The sequence below is a fragment of the Mauremys mutica genome, chromosome 8 (genome assembly GCF_020497125.1).
Source record: "Mauremys mutica isolate MM-2020 ecotype Southern chromosome 8, ASM2049712v1, whole genome shotgun sequence".
In the NCBI taxonomy this organism is placed as follows: domain Eukaryota; kingdom Metazoa; phylum Chordata; order Testudines; family Geoemydidae; genus Mauremys; species Mauremys mutica.
In genome coordinates, this window is record NC_059079.1 from 90,603,852 (window position 1) to 90,624,474 (window position 20,623).

General features: G+C 48.3%; 1 protein-coding gene across 5 annotated transcripts in view; it reads left to right on the forward strand.

Moving 5' to 3' along the window:
- SH3PXD2B (SH3 and PX domains 2B) overlaps positions 1-20,012 on the forward strand; it is a 125,551-nt gene extending 105,539 nt beyond the window's left edge. For all 5 annotated transcript variants that reach the window (XM_045027541.1, XM_045027543.1, XM_045027546.1 and 2 more), the window contains 7 exons: positions 4,099-4,233; positions 5,912-6,016; positions 8,489-8,606; positions 10,568-10,794; positions 11,575-11,624; positions 12,266-12,391; positions 14,574-20,012. In XM_045027541.1, coding sequence (XP_044883476.1) covers positions 4,099-4,233; positions 5,912-6,016; positions 8,489-8,606; positions 10,568-10,794; positions 11,575-11,624; positions 12,266-12,391; positions 14,574-16,106 — 2,294 coding nt within the window. In that variant the 3' untranslated portion in view covers positions 16,107-20,012. The remainder of the gene's footprint in view (positions 1-4,098; positions 4,234-5,911; positions 6,017-8,488; positions 8,607-10,567; positions 10,795-11,574; positions 11,625-12,265; positions 12,392-14,573) is intronic.
- Positions 20,013-20,623: the final 611 nt, after the last annotated feature.

The following is a 20,623-nucleotide window of genomic DNA, read 5'->3' on the forward strand; positions in this document are numbered from 1 at the left end:
TGGGTACTGCTCCCCCCATCTTAAGCCATCGATCTACTGCATAGTTATTTCTGAGACCCAAGCTTAGTCATGAACAGGCCATTTTATTGTTAACTCAACATTGTATTTTTGTGGTTGTGGATAATTACTCCAAGAGAAGGAGCTGCTGGAATTAACTCCTACCTCTTCCGCCAGTAGATGTTTACTGCTTTCTGTTGCTGGTTTAATAGGTATGGTGCTGGTGCCAGAATTGCCTGTTGAAGCTGCAAATAGCCCCAGAAGAACGGATGTAATCATGTCTGGGGAAGCAGTGTCCTTCCCTCTCCTGTGTGCCCGTCCTCATTGGCTAGGTAAATCCTCTGTTCAGTGTAAAGCAGGAACCCTTCAAAGGAGCAATAAGAGCAGGAGAGGACATGGGTCCAGAACTCAAAGCACACTCAGTTCACTTTGGAGGGTTATTTTTAACTCATCCTGGCGACTGCCTCCCATTTTTGTCATGGAGTAAGCTCTAATTAACTGTAACTGAACCTCTGCACTGCCCTGCACACCTGGAACGCTGCAGATAGCTGTTTATAGTATGACACATGGAAAATTGCCTTTTGTGCCTTCGGAAAGGACTGTCCTAAAAATACATCTTCCATTTAAACTTCTGTTATAGCGGTGGCTTCCCAGAGCAGGCTTTACATGTTAAGAACCTGGCACTGACGAGTTGCTTGCCTAGTGATCGTAGCCTCCCAAAAATTTGGGATAGATTAGACCTAATAGGTCTCTGCCATCTCCACCTTCGCCCTCCAGCTTTGGCTGTCGCAGGATTGTTCCCTACAGTGTGTTCTCCCTGGAGGGTATTCTGCAGGCTGTTTATTGTGTTCAGTTTTAAACTTCTCAAGTGGTGAGTCTCCCATCACTTCCCTTGGGAGGTAATTCCAGTCTAACTGGTCTCAGGAGTAGGATCCTTTTCCTGATATGCAGCCTGAATATTTTTGTGGCATTTCATCCCAATACTCTTAATCATGACCTTCACTTCTTACAGAATTCCTTTTCCGCATGGGGATACACACCCTGCTGAGATTTGCAGATGGTCATCCTATCTCCTTGTAATGTCATAGCCACTCTACTGAGGCAATGGGCGGCTAGGATTTATGCCTCTGGAGCAGGGCCGGCTCTGGCTTTTTTGCCGCCTCAAGCAAAAAAAAAAGGAGGGGAAGGGCGCCGGAGCGGCAAAGCAGGGGGAAAAAAACACTGCGGCACGGCAAAGGGCGTGGGGGACCAAACAAAAACACCGTGGCAGGAGCGGCAAAGCGGGGGCAGGATAAGGGCGCAGCTGGCAAAGCAGGGGAAAAAACAAAACAAAAAACCCTACAGGGCGGCCGGAGCCAGGGTGCAGGGGACTCCCTGTGCTGCAGGGCGTGCCCCCTCCTCCGCCCCCTACAGGGCAGCCAGAGCAGCAAACCACAAAAAAAAAAAAAAAAGCATCCGTGCCGCCCTAGGATTGGGCGGAAGCTGCCCCGTAGAATCTGCCGCCCCAAGCACCAGCTTGCTCAGCTAGTGCCTGGAGCCGGCCCTGCTCTGGAGGGGTCTTTCATCTAAGACTTGAGGAGAATAGCTGGAATATATGCAAAGCCCCTCAGCCAGGTCGATCTAAATTCTTTGACAAGACCCCTGCTTTTAGCAACACTCCAGCTATAATAAACAACACTTAAGTCGCACAGTTCCAATTCCTAGAGCACTTGGCAAATATTAATTAATCCTCACCACATCCCAGAGAGATAGGAAGTATTATCTTACAGCTGGGAAACTGAGACAGAGAGGCTAAATTATTTGCCTGAGGCTGCAAAATGAGTCTCTGGCAGAACCAGGAGTAGCATTCAGGAACTCCTAGCTTGGCTCCTTTTTTTTCAGTTCTCTCTACCACAGTGTCTTACTCGTTAGAACCGTCTCCACTCAGAAAACATATAGGCAAACAGCTGTGCCAGTTATGTGGGTAGAATTTTATGATATATAAGGACAAACTGAGTTAGTAGAACTCCATTTCCAAAATGCAGCTGATTTGCACCATACGCACGTTCCGCAGAAGGAGAGCTGCACTGGAAATAAATACCAAGCAATGGCAGTGGATCTGTATCCAGAGCATTTTAATAAATGAGAAGTGTTTAAAAAATCAATATAGCTTTGCACTCTCTTGCCAATTCTAGTTACATTTTTTTTCCTCACATGATGCATTCCAGCCTCCATCTGCTGGACAGACTCAACGCATCTTAGTTTATACTGCCCCCTAGAGACTGAGAATATTCTGAGCAAGACCAAAACTTTTCTGCCTTTGTCTTTCTGCAGGGAGTGCGGATGATGGATTTTGGTTTTAGTTCTTTTGGTTGTAACTTGTGTTAATATTCCATTCTATAGCTGGCAGGACTCTTCTTACCATGGTGAACATTCTGCTCTCTCTCTATCCTGTCTGTACTTGTCCCATGTCCAGCAGAGCAGGAAGATGCTTTGGAACATGAGCAAGCAGGCACATGTTAAACTGCAAGGCCAGCTGAATTCTTGGGGTTTTTAAAAATCCCTGTTTGCTTAAGCTTCATCCTCCAGAAGTGCAAGCTCAGAGCTCCTGTAGTGCCAGATGTAGTTACCACAGGAAATAACTCCACATATTTTACCTTGGCCAAAGGCCATGAAGGACAGCAGCAGAGACCCTGCTGCAGGGTGCAAGTTATACTGGCTAACAATGTGCAGGGCATAGTGCAAACTCTCCTGCAGGCCTTAAGCTCCCTACACATTCCGATCACATTTGGCTGCATTTTCCATGTCCAGCATGGAGAGTTGAAAGGCACTAAGCCTCAGGTTGATTTTCATTTGAACCACAGAAGTGCATGGTGTTTTACAAACGTACAAGACAACAGAGTCCCTCCCTGCCCATGAAGTTTCTGATGTAAAGGACCGATCCTGTAAGCCTTCAATGAGTGAGTCCTTTGGCATTTAGGTGCATAGAGGGCTGACTAGATCAGGCCGTAAATGAGACAGCTACTCACTCATGACATCACAAGGAGAGGCAATGGGAAAGGAGGTGGGTGGGAATGGGCAGAGTGAGACATAGAGGAGGGGAAATACTTTTCCCCCTTTCTTTTTCTCTGTCAGTGAGTTGCCTTCCTTGCATTGTCTTTGGTTATTTATGTGTAATTTAAATAAGAATCTACTGCAGGCAGAGGGCAGGACTTGGCAATGGAGACTAGTTGTGAAAAGCAAACCACGAGAATGAATCTGTGGAGGGACTTTAATGGGGAGAGACATGAGGCAGTCTCTGAAATATATAGGGTTAGGCAGTAAGGCAAAGGAATGGGAGGATCTGTTTTGTCCTGTGGATGCTCGTGAAGCTGCTATGTGCAAACCCCTAGGTCAAGACTTTTAGAAGTGAGTTGTGAGTTTGGGTAACCAAACTGAGGCACTGTAAAGGGCCCTGATTTTCAGAGGGCAGATGCTCAGCACTTTCTGAAAGTTGAGCCTTCTAGGGTACGTTTCAACTTGGCCCTCCAAAATCTTGGCCTATAGTTATGCAGAACTATACAGGATGCCCCATCAGAACAGCCTCTCTTGGGGTATTTTGGCATTTCTGCTTGGAACCAGGACGGGCAGCAGCAGTGAGAAAAAAACCAGATTTTTAAGTTACTTTGTTCTCTTAAGCTTTGCCCAACTTCCAAGAAGTTTGGGTTGAGGTTCAGGGTGATTCTCAGTTTATTGGAACCAGTTCTCCTGTCCATCAAAACTCCATGCACTAGTTAAAGCCTCCCTTGTTTTTTCCTGAAATGACGTCACTACCAGAGGAGACCAGGCAGCTGTTTGCATCTATGGTGGTGGGAATGCTTGTGCACCTCTGGAGTGCAGGCAGGAGGTGGGAAGCAGGTTAAGAGGCCTCACCTGGCTGCACTGATCTCACCTGGCCACTCATTTTCTCCTCCTTTTCGCTCTGACTGTTTGATTCACCTTTCTCACGCTGGGGTCCAAATGATGCCCTGCTCCTGTAGCTTCTTGCAGGCCAGCAGTAGCCATGGAGCAGATTGCTGATATGTGCTGTCGTGAGCCACTGGTGACTGGGTGCACAGATTGTGTTTTGTTCCCCACATGTAGGCGGTGACTTGGCATCAGTAGATCCCATGGTCCTGGAGCAGTATGTGGTGGTGGCAGATTACCAGAAGCAGGAGAGCTCTGAGATCAGCTTGTGCGTGGGTCAGGTGGTGGATATCATTGAGAAGAATGAATCAGGTAAGGAGAGCCCAAGTGTCTGTGGACCCAGACACGTGGCCTTAAAAAAATGGTTTTGAATCAACCTCATCAGTAGCAGAGCAGGGTCCCAAGCACAGTGGGTGATAGCCCCAGAGTGTCGTCATGGAAATAAAAATACCTTGAGCCAGCTGGCCTCTGGACATCTCCAAGGGGTCTCCTAAGGCTGTCCTCTCAGTTTGCCCACATCGGCAGTGACTGCTAGTGTTGCCATCTGAAGGCTGCCGGGGGCCTGTGTGAAATGGCTGTTCCTAGTGGACATAGTCAAGATATAGGCCCCTAAATTATGGGCCAGGTTATCCACAGTGCTGAGCACCCAGAAGATTCTGTTGACCTCTGTTGGACTTGTGGGTGCACAGCACATCTGAAATTTGAGCCACTTATTTAGGAGCCTAAGTCTGGATTTAAGAGCCTAACTTTAGGCTCCTGTTTCCAGATATCTTGGCCCATGTGTCCACATGACAAAAATCAGCCCCGAAGATGGCCCCCTTGTTGGTGACCTCAGCTGAAAAGGACAGGGGTGAAATGGAGAATGAAATGCCAGTGCAGCAAGGCACTTCAGCACAGGGGAAGCTTCACTGAAGTCAACAGAATAACTGACATGCTTCAAGTGAAGCACATACTTAATTACTTGGAAGGGACTATGTGAGTGGTTTAGGCCCAGTTTTAGGGATTTCTTTAAAAAGAGAATTAGCTTACAGACGTAATAGAAATTACTTCATGGATTTAACAAAGAAATCTGAAAATAGCTTTTGCTTTGAATTTTAACATTCTGGAAACCCAAACACAAGAAGATTAATTGTATTAGCTCCTAATTTTTGAGAACCAGAAAGATGACATTGCAGCAAAAGTTAAACTAATTATCAGAGTCAAATATATATATGCATCACACACACAAAACAACACACTAGATTTCAGCCTACTTTTCTGTTAGCAGATTGTACATGAGCAACTGCTGATGTTTCCTTCGAATTTTCCTGTCCTTCACAGATTTGTTTTTACAAATAATGTTTTAGATTATTCTCTCAACAAATGGCTTGTGTATTTGATAATGGAATGGGGTTGATTCATTTTGATTGGACACACGGTCCTGTTTGTGACCTCTGGATAGTTAGGTTTCCAGTGAGAATACTCATGTTTGAGTTCTGAATTTGCTTTCCACAGATGGTCTTTAAAATTGGCTGTTTTCATGACTGCACAAGTGGTGGGAGCCAGTGGAGTATTTTTTTTTTTATTTGCAGCCAAATTCATTCATCTCTGCTAATTAGGCTGGGCTTGGATAATAAGATGAGGGAAGTGCAGGGGAAAAAAACAGTATAAAGAAGAAAAGTAAATTAGATGTTAAAGTCCATTCCATTTTAAGAATCTTTGCTGCTCCTAGCGACACCTGGGGAGGAACTGTGGTCTTTTAAAGCCTGACCACTTTCCCTTCAAACTGTAAATCCCTGTAAGGTGGTCCATGATGCTCATGCAGCCGTTTGCCCTGTTGCTGTGGGTTCACCCAGGTGTAGACCCACTTTCCAGCCTGTTGCATACAGACCAGGCAAGGAGCATGGTTGAGCGGACTCCTGACTGGTTGGGGAGAACAGTTGTCAGCTGGTGGTTGTGGGTGCAGGTTAAAATGGATGCCCCCAGCTAAAAGGTCTGCTACTTATTTCAGGCTGGTGGTTTGTGAGCACATCTGATGAGCAAGGCTGGGTCCCGGCTACGTGCCTGGAAGCTCAGGATGGTGTCCAGGATGAATTCTCAATGCAGCCCGAAGAAGGTAAGAAGCCAGTTTGAGAAGAACTGATCCACCACTCTATCCCAGTGTGCATGGGGACTTCCTGGGCTACTTAGACCTTTTCCATTGAGTGGGATGGAGCCCAGGGCAACAAACCCACAAGTGACCTTGGATCGAGTCATTTAACAAGGCATGGTCTTAATCTCCCTGTCTTCCCACCAGCAGTCAAGATGAGAACTGCAGCCAGCTGCTCTAGTGCCACTGGCAGAGCAGTTGGATGCTGATGGGTTTGAATGAGTGGCCTGCTCCTCCCCTTCTGCCGCAAAAGGGGCTGTGTGTACCACCTCCCCAAAACACCCAGTCCTGCAACCTTGGGGGAGCCACAAGCCCTAATTTGGATCCCCTTATCTGTGTAGCTGTTCACTTGCTATTAGTAAGAACATCAGGGCCTCTGCGGGGCTTGCCTCTCCTCTCCTATTTCACATGAGCTACGGCCTTCCCCTTATTAGAGTGTTGTGTGGGGTAGGCAGGAGAAAGGAGAATACAGTGGCACATGCGGTTGGAATAACAAGAGTACAAGCTTTATTTAAGATAACTCGGAAGTGCCCCATGCTCCCATGCAGCACATCCTGATCTCTCTAGGAACTGGAGCTCCAAGTCTGGGCTTAATTTAGGTCCATAGTCAGGTTTACTCCACAGCCTGGGAGGGGGATCCATGACCTGAAACCCAGATGAGTACAATCTGACAGCTCCATGGTGTCATCCCTGTCTTCTGCCTACGGGTGAGAATATAAGGTCTGGTGCTGCCTCCTTACGTCCTCTTTTGTCCCTCTCCTGCTTCCCTGACGTGCTCCTCCCAGTCCCTTGGAGATACTGGTCTCTGCCCAGGCATGTTGGCCGCCGTCGGACTCTTGGGGACTTGTACACCAGTGGATGGGGTCAAGGTGGACGCTATAGAGACTTTTTCCGCTGCCTTTGTTCTGTGCTTGGAGCCTTGCCTGTGTCTGTCTGCATGCGCTGCAGCCTGTGGTATTTGTATGCCTTGCATGTGGTGAACTCTGCTTGTGTCAGCCTTCTGCATTCCAGCTGTGCCTGTGCGCGTTGCTGCCTCCTGCTGGCTGTATTGTCAAACCTGCTCACATCAATAATCATTCCCTCTGCTGGCTACTCCTTTAGCTCATTGGGTAAAGGCCTATCTATTCTGCGTCTGAAGGCAGGAGTTTCTGCTCCCTGATATCATATGTGTGCAGAGCTTGTACACTGGGCTGTGAACCTGGATCATAGCACTTCAGTGGGGGTTAGGAGGGCTCAGCTAAGAGCTTCTGGATGTGACAGGACATTTCTTAGCTTTGACTCAGCATGCAAAGTGGGTGGAGAGTCATATGGAAAACGAGCTTCCAGCTCTCCAGTGGGCAGTTCCATTCCAGGGATGCAGAGGTGGGAAAACTGTAAGGTGGAGAAAAGTGACACTGCATCATTTCTGAGTTTTGAGTTTTTTCCCCAGGTGTTCTGCATCCTGTTCCAGCACCAGCTAAGTGCAAGCCCTGCATGGGTTTGCCCCTCAAAAGCAGGGACAAAGGGAGGGAGATGAGGAAATAAGGGACAGCTGGTTGATCTCTAGCATCTTGTTTGCAAAGTGGGTGTTGCTAGCAGAGTGTTTTGTCCTTGCATCTCCTTCCCCATTAGAAAGAAGACTTCCATATCCCTGCCTGCAGTCCCTCAGTCCAGGAGATAGGGCACCAGATTAGGAATCTGTTCCCAGCTCTGCCTCTCACTCATAGTGTGACCTTGGCCAAGTCACTTCCCCGCTCTGCTCGATTTCCTCCTCTGTAAAAGGGTGTGTTAGCACAGACCTACCTTTGTAGAGGGATTTGAGATATCTGCATGAGAAGTTATTTCTTTTTGTGCTTTTGAATTATTGTTCCATGGTGCCCCCTGTCTGAACTATGGCTAACACAGCATCATGGCGCATCGGGGTGGCTCAGTGACTGGGTGGATGTGAGAGGTGGGAAGATTTAGATTAAAGCAATGGACACTCTGAAGCACAATCCCCAGATTGGCTGTGAGCTAAGGGAGTGGCAAGAGAGCTGGGTTTCTGAAAGGGGTCATATCCAGTCCTGCTTCCCTAGAAGAATAGTGGTTGTAAAATAGGGATTCAGAGCAGCGAGGGGTGGCGTGAATCCTTGAGGCTTTAGAAATAACAGAGGACACAACCCTGAAGGAAAACGGGAACTATTCAGAGGGCTAAGTCAACCTTGCCTGGGTCAGGTCTGTCCTACCATATGGAATGCAGATTGGGACGCTATGGCCCTGCCCAGTGTGTTGGTGAACTGGTCTGCACTTGTACATTTCAAAGCAAATCCATCAGCATTTGGAAATGTATTTTACCGACAAGTCTGTTCCAAAGGAGTGTGCGTGCGCGTGTACGCGTGCACTCTTAGCGTGGCTCCTATTCTAATGAATGTTGGTGTTCCTAAAATAATCCATTTATGACACTGTGTTTGTGCTTAACAGAGGAGAAGTACACAGTCATTTACCCATATACCGCTAGAGACGAGGATGAAATGAACCTAGACAAAGGGGCTGTGGTAGAGGTGATCCAGAAAAACCTTGAGGGCTGGTGGAAAATCAGGTACCTTCCTCCCTCTTACTAGTCTCACAGGATGCAGGTGGTGTTTGTACAAAGGTTGGGCGTGGGGGGGAGGTATTGAGTGTGTGGGAGAAATAATCTGAACTATCTTTTTAAGGTTTTTGCCTGAGGGGGGCTTCCTCCAAAATCCTAGAGGGTGGCATCCTCTAGCTCAATGTATTAGGGAAACAGCCAGTAGCTGGAGTGAAAGACTGGGCGTTGGTGCCTCTGGGTTCTGTTCCCAGCCCTACCGCTGACTCACTGTGTGGTCTGGGGTTCTCGGGGTTCTGGTTATCCAAGCTGTAAAATGGGTGCCATGATCATGATCCTTGCCCATCTTTCATCCCTAGATCTCAGAGCACTTCAGAAAAGTGTCAGGTAAATGCACAGTATTATTACTACTGCTAAAATGCCAAAGGCACTAACAGTAGAGCAAGCAGGAAGAGATGCCAATTTGGCAGCCTTGTTCTGCCTGTTTTTTTGGGAAAAGGAAAAGGGTGGTAGTTAAGGGCACTTCTGCACTGTAGAAGCTATTGTGCGTGGCAGAGGACCTTGGTACGTGATGGTCTCAGACACAGCTCTGTCTTCTCGCCTGACTGTCTCTGTCTAATGTATCTCTCCAAGTCCTTATATGACCCCAATCAACATGGTTTGCTGTTGCAGTGCAGACAGGACTTGGTCTTACCTCATTCCCAAACCACTACAGCCCTGTTAAGGTCCCATGCCCTGGCACAGCTCAGGCACATGGTTAAAACACAGATCAGTCCCATCTTGGTGCAAGGGTGAGCTGTGTTTTAATTGTGTTGGGGGAAGCAATGACACCATGGTAGTACCTCAACAGCATACGGGAGACCTATATCAACCCCTTAATCTTACTGCATGCATCATTGTCATGGAAATGCCAGTGTACTGGTGACTGTACGTATGTCCTGTATGAAGGCCATCTATGCAGGCTAGATCCTCCGACTGTATTATGAGGCTTTTGTTGAAACGTTGTCATCCAGGCCAGACCTGCTGTCCTCAGCCTGTTTCACAGGCGAAAAGTCTCTGAGCATCCAGGGCTGAGGCTCATTTAGTCTCGAAGGCTGGGCGGGTGTTTACAGGCTAGCAAAGGGCATGTGCGGAGTTGGGTGGGAGGTGTCCTGGTTTTCTTAACCTTGCACTGAACCTGTGGCATTGGCAGCAGCCAGGCCAAAAATATGCACATTGATTTCTTAAACTGGAAAAAGTTGCTGTGAAAAGCTCAAGCCAATTACAAGCTCAGCAGCTGGTGCCATCTGAGCCCTATGACTTCACCCCCAGCCAGCTGAGAGAGGTCTCCTGAGCTTGACGTGAGGCCCATGTGCATGGATGTTTTTTCAATCAGAGCGAGGGGGTTGGGTTCTCCACCAGACTTCGTGTGAATTTAGTGCAGGGAAAGGAGCCAGACGGACAGCCCTGCACACTGAATGCCTGTGTTTTAATCCAAAGAGCAGGTACATAATGGGGAGTAGCAGCTGTTCAGTTTCCCCTGACGTTGCTCCGCCACTGTGCCTCACTCCAGATCTCAGCCATTCCTGAAGGGGAGGGAGGAGAGGAGATTTCATTGCCCACTTAGTCCCAGATCTCTATGCTGAGTCTGCCTGCAAAGGGGAGCCAGTCAGCAGTGGAGCTTTCTGTGATGTGGACACCTGGCCCCTGGAAACATGGACTGAAACCAAACAAACTCGTTTCACACAGAGGCCTGTGTGGACAAGTCTTGGTCAGCACCTCCCAGACCTGCCAGCTTGCACTGTATGTCTCTGTGACTCAGCACTGATCCCCTGACCCAGCCACTCCCCCGCCCAAACATAGTTGGGCATACATATGGGTTGGCTCACTGGAGCAGGCAGAACTCTGAGGTGTAGGAGGTGCCAAAGTAAGAGAGGTTGGCGCTGGCACGAGCCCCAGGTAATGAGGCTGAAGGAAGGATCCCATTGTTACAGGTATCAGGGTCAAGAGGGCTGGGCTCCAGCATCCTATCTGAAGAAAGGAACTGGAGAGATGTTTACACAGAAATTAGGATCTGGCTCATCCACCCACTCATGTGCCCTGGATCTGGATGGTGTTCCCCGGCAGCAGAACTCAACAGGCCGAGAGAAGGACGGGCCCAACAACCAAAGAGAGGGAAGGTTTGATGGTCGACCATTACCGCAGGCTGACATTCGACGCAGTAAGTGGGTAGTGGGGAGATTCTAAACTTGGGTGTTTGGTGTAGCTCCTGCAGCATGGATGTGTTGCTGAACAATGCAGCTGGGTGCAGGAGAGGAAGCCAGCTGCCCTTCTGAGGGCTCCTGGGTACTGGGTGCTTTGCCACTACGTCTGGACATGACTGTGTTAAGAACGAGGCTCTTAGTGGAGATCAGGGAGACTGGCCTGGGAGCCAGTGAGGATCGTTCTGTGTAGTTACCTGAGATCTTTAGATCTCTCTTATGGGGCAGAGACCAACATGGGTTCTGCTCCCCCTCCACCAAGTCTTCCCATTCTCCTTTCTCATGAATGAAGCACATCTCATCCCCCTTGGTAGCTGTGGGTGGGTGCTTCTGGATTGTCCCTGCAAGGTTAACCACTGGAACCGGGTTTGAATGCAGGTTTCTATATGGGTAAGGCAAGTGCATTAACATGCCACCCAGCTTCCCCCTCCCCATGCATGCCCACTTGTGCACTGTGGCTTTCGCTTCTGGTTGGGCTCCACTGGCATCTCTGCAAAGGGCTGGGTGTGCTGGAAAGGCTCTAGGTCCCTGTAGTTCCTGAATGGATTAGGCTCTGTCTGACTCTGTTTGCTTTAGGAGAAATGAGAAGCAGGAGCAGCCTAGCTGCACTCTGTGGGGAGGGAAGGGCATAAGGTTTGGATGTGGGGTTCATTGCTGCTCTCCTCTGAAACGTGTCCTTTTGGTAATGTGTCTGGACACTGCCTCAAACCTCAATGGAATCTGGAATTGTTTCTCCACAGAGTCGCCAAAGATGAGGCAGAGGCCTCCTCCTCGCCGAGATCTCACTATAGTAAGTGACTGGACCCAGCTGTCCCACTTGCCATCACTGCCACCTCCCCAGGGGAAAAGTCCCTCTGCCAGAGACGTTTGTGTCTCCCTTGGCTCTGGATCCAGGAGAACAAAGCTTCTGGGGCAGAAGAGATGGGAGATTTCTCTCAGAAGGGAGCTCTGGTTCCTTCACTTTCCCTGCTTGGGATCTCTTCATGTGCAACAGCTCTGTTGCATGCAGATGGATCTAATGAAGGGTAGGGCCTCCCTGCAGCCATAAACACTCATCTGGTTGTATTTATTCTCGAAGCAAAACTTTGTTTTTTAAGTCAAGGGGATGGTTGGATTGAATAAATTGTTCATCCCATAGGTTAGACTTGCCACGGTTAGATTGCAAACCCACTCCCTTTCCCTGGGGCTGGCAAGCCTACAGGAAAATAACTGGGTCAGATGTGCCATTGAAAGCAATCTGGACAAATTTGTGTCCAGCCTGAAAACAGGGTTAATGTCTATGTGGGTGCTCTATGTGCTAAGTGGGTCACCTAGTGATGATGTCTGGCAGACTGCTTCTCTCTGGCTAGTTAGCCAATGTGAGCCATCCATGCAGGTGTTCGAACATGTCTTCCAAGAGATGAGCTGGATTATTGTTTTTTATTGCAATAGCCACGTGGTTTGAACCTGCCTAAACCTCCTGTCCCTCCCCAAGTGGAAGAAGAATATTACACCATTGCTGACTTCCAGACCATCATCCCCGACGGCATCAGCTTCCACGCAGGAATGAAAGTGGAGGTAAGACTACATGCCATCTTCCCCCCCTCTAAGTCACCCATTCAGTTCACCGTGAGTGAGTCTGGGATCACCCTCTCATCAACCCCCACTGAGATTTTCCATGGGTGAGTTCACAAAAGAACTAGATAAGTTCATGGAGGATAGGTCCATCAATAGCTATTAGTCAAGATGGGCAGGGATGGTGTCCCTGCTTCTGTTTGCTAGAAGCTGGGAGTTGACGACAGGGGATGGATCACTTGATGATGACCTGTTCTGTTCATTCCTTCTGGGGCACATGGCATTGGCCACTGTCGGAAGACAGGATACTAGGCTAGATGGACCTTTGGTCTGACCCCAGTATGGCTGTTCTTATGCTTTTATGGCCTATTGAGGTGGATTCCAGTCCTGGTGGGCTGTGTGTCGCACCACTCCCAAATCCTGTTAGCCCTGGGGGTGGTTTCCAGATGTGGTAGCCCCATCAGACGTGGTAGCCCTGGGGGTGGTTTCCTGGTGGTAGCCCCATCTGTGCGCTTGGAGGGTTGATTCTGTGCCAGGCAAAATGAGTCTCTGGTACATGGAAGGGATCCTCCACATGCTCATAGCATTTTGGAGCCTCTGACCCTCAAATGCCCTAGTGGACTCGTGTGTTTGGCCCAGTGCCAGGGTGCTGTGCTCCTGCACCAGAGGCAATTGGAAGCCTCTTGACTAATAATGGTAGGTTCTTCCTCCTTCCAGAGATGGGGCTTTCGTTCACCTAGTCACAGGTCTGGTCTACACTTAAAAGTTTTGCCAGCATAACTGTGTCTGTTAGGAGTGTGAAAAAATCTCACACACTCCCGCTGGCGTAGCTGTGCTGGTAGAAGCCCTAACACAGATGCCATTATACTGGCAAAAGAATCCTGGTATAGGCTATCCTGGCAGAAGGACTCTCTTGCCAGTATAAAAGCTGCATCTTCACTTGGACAGTGGAAGCTGCATCTCCACTTGCTGGTATAGCTACACTGGCAAACCCTTTCTAGTGTAGACCCAGGACAATCTAACTTACCATGCCGTCAGTGGCTGGGGGTTTCAGTGAACTGCGTGTGGTAACTGTCTTGGCTGGATGGCTCAACAGTGTCACCCAGTGGCCAGTTGCATTATGTGTCTTGATTTTTTTTCCCCTCTGAAGTCTTGAAAAATCTCAGACTGTCCTAGTCTCCTGTTCAGGGTCAGATAGAGCTGAAAGGTGACTCTGAACTCAGGAGAACGTCCCTCTTGTGTTGGTGTGCCTGAGATGTTTTTTCTTTTGAAAAATACTGTGAATTTGGTGCTCATGAAAATGGAAAATGTAGAGAACCCTGTATCTCCAAATGGACATGTGGATTTAAAAACATGGGCCAGAATCAGCTAAGGCCAGGCAGAGTGCAGGCACTGAGACAGCTTCCCCCCCTGCACATATGCTAGTACACCTCAGTCTTGACCTGCAGCCCTTCTGCTATTCCAGCCCCACTGCTCTGCCAATCCACCTCTCTGCTGACCTGAAGCATCCTCTGTAGTGAGAGGCACCCAGGATTGAAATAACAAACAGCTCTGCCAATGCATCTCAGCCCTGACCCGGGGCACCCCTTGCAATTCTATCCTCACCTCTTCTCATGAAACTCCACCTGCAGGCCCCCTGCTCTTGCAGTGCCAGTCATGTCCAACGTGTGGAGTGTTCTGATGTGGCAGTAATAAAAACTTGATTTAAATCTGTTAAACTCACTTCCTCTGTGACTATATCAAGTTTTGATACTGGGCTTATGGAGGTGACAACAGTGAGGTCTAGTACCTGGAGCACTGGACTGGGACTTGGGGAAACCTGAGTTCTGTTCCTGGCTCTGCCACTGCCCTGCTGGATGAGTTTGGGCCAAGTCACTTCACCTTTCTGTGCCTCGGTTTCCCCACCTGTAAAACAAGGATAATTCCCTCTCTTATAAAGTGCTTTGAGATCTCCAGATGAAAGGTGCTATAGACGAGAGGTGGTATTATTATCTTTATTATTATTATTATGTGTTGGCCCATTGTATCTGCTGCCTCCCTTTCATGCTCATGGTCCAACGTTTCAGAGGTGAGAGCCCCCATTTCTAGGCCACACTTTTTTTGCCCTTTGATTCATAGGCGGCTGTTGTGCAGAGAGGCCTGGTTATGTATTTCTAAGATATGATGGTCGTGTTTCTTCTTCCAGGTGATCGAGAAGAACCTGAGTGGCTGGTGGTACATTCAGATTGAGGAGAAGGAAGGCTGGGCCCCAGCTACCTTTATTGATAAATACAAGAAAACTAGCAATGCTTCTAGACCTAACTTTCTAGCACCGTTGCCTAATGAGATGGCCCAGCTCCAGCTTGGCGAGGCCACTGCAGAGAGTAACACCAATGAAGAAGCCACTGGGCCATCCAGGCCTCTGCCTGAAGCTCCACCTAATGGTATAGACTTTGGAATGAAATGGGCCAAAGACTGGAAGGGGAAGGAGGCTCTCAAGAGTGCCCCCTCGGAGAGCGGTGATGTAGCCGCTGGGTATGAGGAGATCTCTGATCCGGATACAGAGGAGAAGCCCAGCCTCCCACCCAGGAAGGAGTCGATCATTAAATCTGAAGGTGAGTTAACGGAGAGGCAAAGGCCTCCACCCAAGCCCCCGGGCATGATCTTGCCAATGATCCCTCCAAAGCAGACAGCCGCCCCGAGGGACAGCAAGAAGCCAGAGCTGAAAACAGAAAAGGGAAAACTGTTCCAGCTGAAAAATGAAATGGGCCTGGAGTGCGGGCACAAGGTGTCAGCCAAAGAAGTGAAGAAGCCGAACCTCCGACCCACTGTCAAGCCAGCCAAGCCAAAAGCTGAGCCCCCAGAAGACAAGTCTGAGCCAATGACCCAGAATCCCTTCTTGAAATCAAAACCTCAGATCAGGCCGAAACCAACTGCAGCCCCCAGGACAGACCCACCTCAGGCAGATGATAAACTGGACATTGGCAATCTGAGAAGCAAGCTCAGACCTGCAAAGTCCCAAGAGAAACCCTCTGAGCAGGATCCCATCCCTACTGAAAATGTCTTCAATAACAATGTGCTCCCAGCAGAGGTTTCTGGTAGGCCTCAGGAGCGACCGAGCGTGGAGAACAGACCCCCAACCAAACAGGACAGCCAGATCCCAAAGGAGGCTCCACCCAGAGCTCCCTTTAGCCTGCCAAAGATGGCCGACAGTGAGCCCAAGAACAGCTCCCCGACTCCCAGAGAGCCGCCACTTCAGCGGCCAGTGGTGCCACCCAGGAGACCTCCTCCACCAAAGAAAGTGGTATCCTCCTCCTCTGGTCCCACTGCAGAGCTGAAAGCCCCACAGAGGGAAGTGCCTGAAATCAGAGCTGCCTCGGTGCCTGGCCGGCCCATGCTAGTTCCACCAAAGGCCAAACCATTCCTGCCTGCTGTGTGCCAAGATGAAGCCAAAGGGAAAAGCAGCTTAGGCCCAAAGGTAACATCCAAGCAGGTGGAGAGAGGGGAAGCCAGGGAGAGGACAGCTGCCCCCTTCACCAATCCAGATATCTCCAAAGAAGCCCTCTATGTGGCTGTGGCAGATTTTGAAGGAGACGAAGAGACCAGCAGCTTTAAAGAAGGGACCTTATTTGAAGTTCGTGAGAAGAACAGCAGCGGCTGGTGGTTTTGCAAGGTCCTAACTGGGGGACCTTGTTGGGAGGGCTGGATTCCCTCCAATTATCTAAGGAAGAAGCCATAGTCTGCCCTCAGTTTACACAGTTGAAGGTTCCTGTTCTTTCACCCGAGTATTTAATTAGCTTATTAATTTATAGTTTTCCATAATGTTGGCTTAAAAATATGCGAGATACTGTACATTCCAATTTGTACCATTCCTGAGGCAGAATTCAAGAAGCAGGCTTGACATAACGCAGCTAGGCCTTCATTCCTGCTCTGTCTGCTCCCGCCTTCATAGGAAATACTTTCCTCCTTTGTCCATCTATGGCAGCCCAGCCCCTGTAGATGGACATGTGAAGTTGTTTCTCAACAAGCTTCTTGGTGTATGTTGGCTAACGCAGTTCCCTCCCTATCCTAGAAAAATTATTGGTGCCCACTAGGCTTTTTGATGCAACAACAGGGAAACCAGAGGAAATTCAGCCACGATCCAGGTAAAGAAGTGATGCCAGCCCCACTCACCAAATGGAATCTGGAATAACAAAAAGAGTTGCTTTTCCTGGTGGCTCAGGGTCACTGTTAAATGTCTGATACTGTATTGCCAAGTCCAGCCATACACAGGAAACCATAGGGACAAGGAGAAACAGTACTGCAAAATCAGGTCCATATAGCTGTGTGTGCATTGACATGCTCACTCAGGCCATGTGTCGCAGTCTAGTTAAGTTTGTGCCTTGCTTGCCTGTACCATCAAACACAGTCCTTTTACCTCTTGTTTCCTGTACAATGATGGGTGTTAATTTAAATATCATTTTATTTTTAAAAAAAGATAAACTAAAAGAATGGAGGATCCTCTGTGCTGGGCCAGGGCCCTGCTCAGACTTGTGGCTGATGGTGATTCAGGCAAGCTCTGTCACATTTCATTTCAGTGGCTGGAGAGAACTATATGCAGCATGGTTCACAACGGGCTTGGCAAAGACAACTCGGATGATCGTGGGAGAGAAGGGTGTGGGAGAATGCTTGCACGCCTCTTCCCAGCACAGACTACAACTCTGCATTTCATACTGGACTGCCCAGGGAAATGGTTCTCTTGACCCCTGTTCCCATGGTGCCCCAGGGCTGTCAGGCAGTAGCTAGATGGTGGCTGTACTATAATGGGTGCTGGTATCATCTAGTACAATCCAGAGTGTGGGCTTGGTCCCTGGAGATGAAAAAGGAGGGGGGAGCATGTGTGACTTTTCTGGTACTCAGGTGTTGCTGTTTCTCTTAGGCTTGGCTCTCCCTTGTTTTGCTTTCCTTTGGGGTGGGAGAATATAGTGCCTTTTGTTGATACCTTGCTTCCCATTTAAAGAGTTCCCATCCGCTAACCATGCTGGGCTTGTTAAACTCTCTCTGAAATGGTTTATCTGCCTGTTTCTTCATCTATCTTTCAAGCTGTTCTCGAGATACTTCCACTGTGTCCTCCATGTCTGTGCATATGTCGGTGTGCTTGGAGGTTTCACTTAAAATAAAGTATGTTTCAACATTTTCACCCTCCTGCCTGCCTGGACTAACCCCACTTGCTTGCAGTGTTGCTGATTCCAGGAAGAAAGTAGATTTCATCTGATTGGCTGTCATTCCCTCACATCCCTTTCTTTCCTTTTGTATTCAACTCGCTGTGGATTCAGCGCAGTGCCTTTTCTATCCTAGAAGAGTTTTAAACCCCACTTTTGAGGCTTACCACTTGCTCCTTCCCACCTGCCACATGCTAACTATAGCAGTAAGCACAGCAGAGGTGACTCCACAGATACAGTTTCCATAGATGGAATTCTGCACAGGTTCCAACAAAAGCAAAGTCTAACAGAATCAGATACTGGCAACCTTATTGATGCAGCATGACAAGTCATATCAGGGCATTTTGTCCCCATGCACACAGTCCCGTCCCCTGGACAACTATTCGTTTAACTCCATTCCTATTCATCAAGTCTTTATCACAAAGGTATATGTAGGATTATCAGTCTTAGTTTATAGAGCACAAACTTAATGAGAACCGTACTGTACCTGTCTATTTCTCTTTCTCCCCCCCCTCTCTTTTTTCCCGTTGTCTAGAGCTTTATAAGATTGCAGCTTGTGGGTCATGTGGTAACTAATAATCTCATTGTTTTTGGTGACCCGTGGTAAATACTTTATAATAGGATCCAACAATGCAAGGTAACTCGTGTAGTATTGGTGATGTGCTTATATGCTCCCAGCAGAATCAGGTAGCAATGTAACCCTACAATGTTGCTGCATTGCATCTCTTTGCTTAGTTAAAACTCCTCCTTTGTGTAAATATGGATGTGGCTGATTATGGGTTAAGAGTGGGCTGGGCAGCAGTAAAACTTTGTTCATGTCTTCTTTGAGTTGTGAAGGTACTAGACAGAATTGTGTCCCTTCTCTTTCACTAGCCTTGGGCTGCTTCTGTGCTTTCAGTTCGCATACACATACTCATGCTAGCTTGGTGAGAGATAGCGCAAGTACAGACAGCAGTGTGGCCATGGTAGCATGGGCAGCGGCATGGCTTAGCCATCCTGAATACCAGGGTGCACGTGGGTTTGTACTTGAACCAGCAAATATAGAAACTGTGCGTGCTTTCCCTATGGTATTTCAGCTCTCTCTGTCACGCTTAGACTTCATTGATCTTTGTTCCGTTTCAGTGAGACAATGTCTTTGGTGCCAAATCCACACAGTCCCAGGCCCTTCTGTTTGTTGCCTGTTCCCATTGGGGAGCGAAAGGGATTTCTTTCCTCCATCAAGGTTTGCACACAGTGTCAGCGCAGCTTCTTCCTTTATCCATTTATTTGCCCCTTTGTGTCCATCACAGTAGCCGGTGACCCACATTTCAGTCTGTACTTCTCAGCTGGGAGCAGAGGAGCTGCTCTTCAAAGACCTCTTGGGAAGATCTTTTTCCCCTAGACTAAATGCTGAGACTGTGTTAATGAATGCTTCATGCTGTAGAACTCTTAATACATTGAGCCAACTACAGTGATAATTACAGGATTGATCTGTGGTTACTGCACAGGCGTCAAATGGGTTAGTTACCATCACCTGCTGTATAAGTGGTGGTAACACTTCAAAGGACCACAAGCCCTATAAACTAGCTGGCTTAGAGAACACAAATAATCGTCTGATGCCCCTGCCACTTCCTAGTCTTTCCCAGACCAGGTATTGCACCGCCCTGCCCTTGCCATATTTGAAATCAAAAAGGGTCTCAGGCTGGCAAAGAAGATCCCAGTGTGGAAGAGGCTGAGAACTTTACTACATAACACCCTCCCTTTTATCTGGGATCTACAAGAAAACTCTTCAGACACAGATAGTATGGTTCAGTGCTCAGAGCAGGGGTTCTCTCCCTGTCTGTGCTACTGAAGCTCTGTCACCACAGGCAGGGCATATCACCTCTGTGCCTTGTTTACCTGTCTGTAAAATGGGGATAATTCTACTGACCTACTTTGCTGGGGGATTGGGAAGCTCAGTTAGCTAATGCTTGCAAAGCACTTTGAGAACCTAAGCCAGAAGGCACTGGAGAAGGGCAGAGTTTCATTTTAAATATGATTCCCTGGTACCTTAGCATTAAACTCCCCTATTGTTACAAAGTACCTGCCTTCCATGGAAATCCTTCACCATGCAGCTCAGCGATTAGCATTTGCTGTGTGGGTGAACAATACTCTTACTTTCTGTATAACAAACCCGGCTTTGCGGCTCTTCAGCTCGGTGTATCGCAGGCAGGCTGGAGGCCTCAACTGCAAACTATGGAAGACTGTTTGTTTGTCTCCTTATACTATGTAAACACGTATAAATCTCTACATTACTGTGGGTGGGCGGGGGTGCCTGAGGAAGGTAGATATGGCCTATGTAAATGCCATATCTATACTTTGGCCATTAGGCTTATTTGGTATGGGGGGGGGGAAGTGGGGGATTTTTTTGTTTTGTTTTTTAAATAAAAAGCCTGCTTGACTGGTTTCAAGCAGAATTGTGACCATGTCTGTGGTTGGTGTGTGTTTGTGCTGCTAAGGAGCTGGCTGCCGTGAAAGTTGAGTCTCGGTGGCGCTGGGCTCGGGGGCTGCAATGTCGTGTTATTTTGGAAAGTATGTTGCATCCATGTTAGAGCATGCCAGCAAATCCACACAGTCCCAGGCCCTTCTGTTTGTTGCCTGTTCCCATTGGGGAGCGAAAGGGATTTCTTTCCTCCATCAAGGTTTTCACACAGTGTCAGCGCAGCTTCTTCCTTTATCCATTTATTTGCCCCTTTGTGTCCATCACAATAGCCGGTGACCCACATTTCAGTCTGTACTTCTCAGCTGGGAGCAGAGGAGCTGCTCTTCAAAGACCTCCTGGGAAGATCTTTTTATGACGACTGTCAACACCATCCAAAGAGCCGCTGATCATCTCTGCTGAACAGACTGTAAAAATGGCCATACTGGGTCAGACCAATGGTCCATCTAGCCAGTATCCTGTCTTCCAGCAGTGGCCAATGCCAGATGCTTCAGAGGGAATGAACAGAACAGGGCAATTATTGCATGATCCATCCCCTGTTGTACAGTCCCAGCTTCTGGCAGTCAGAGGTTTAGGGACAGCTGGAGCATGGGGTAG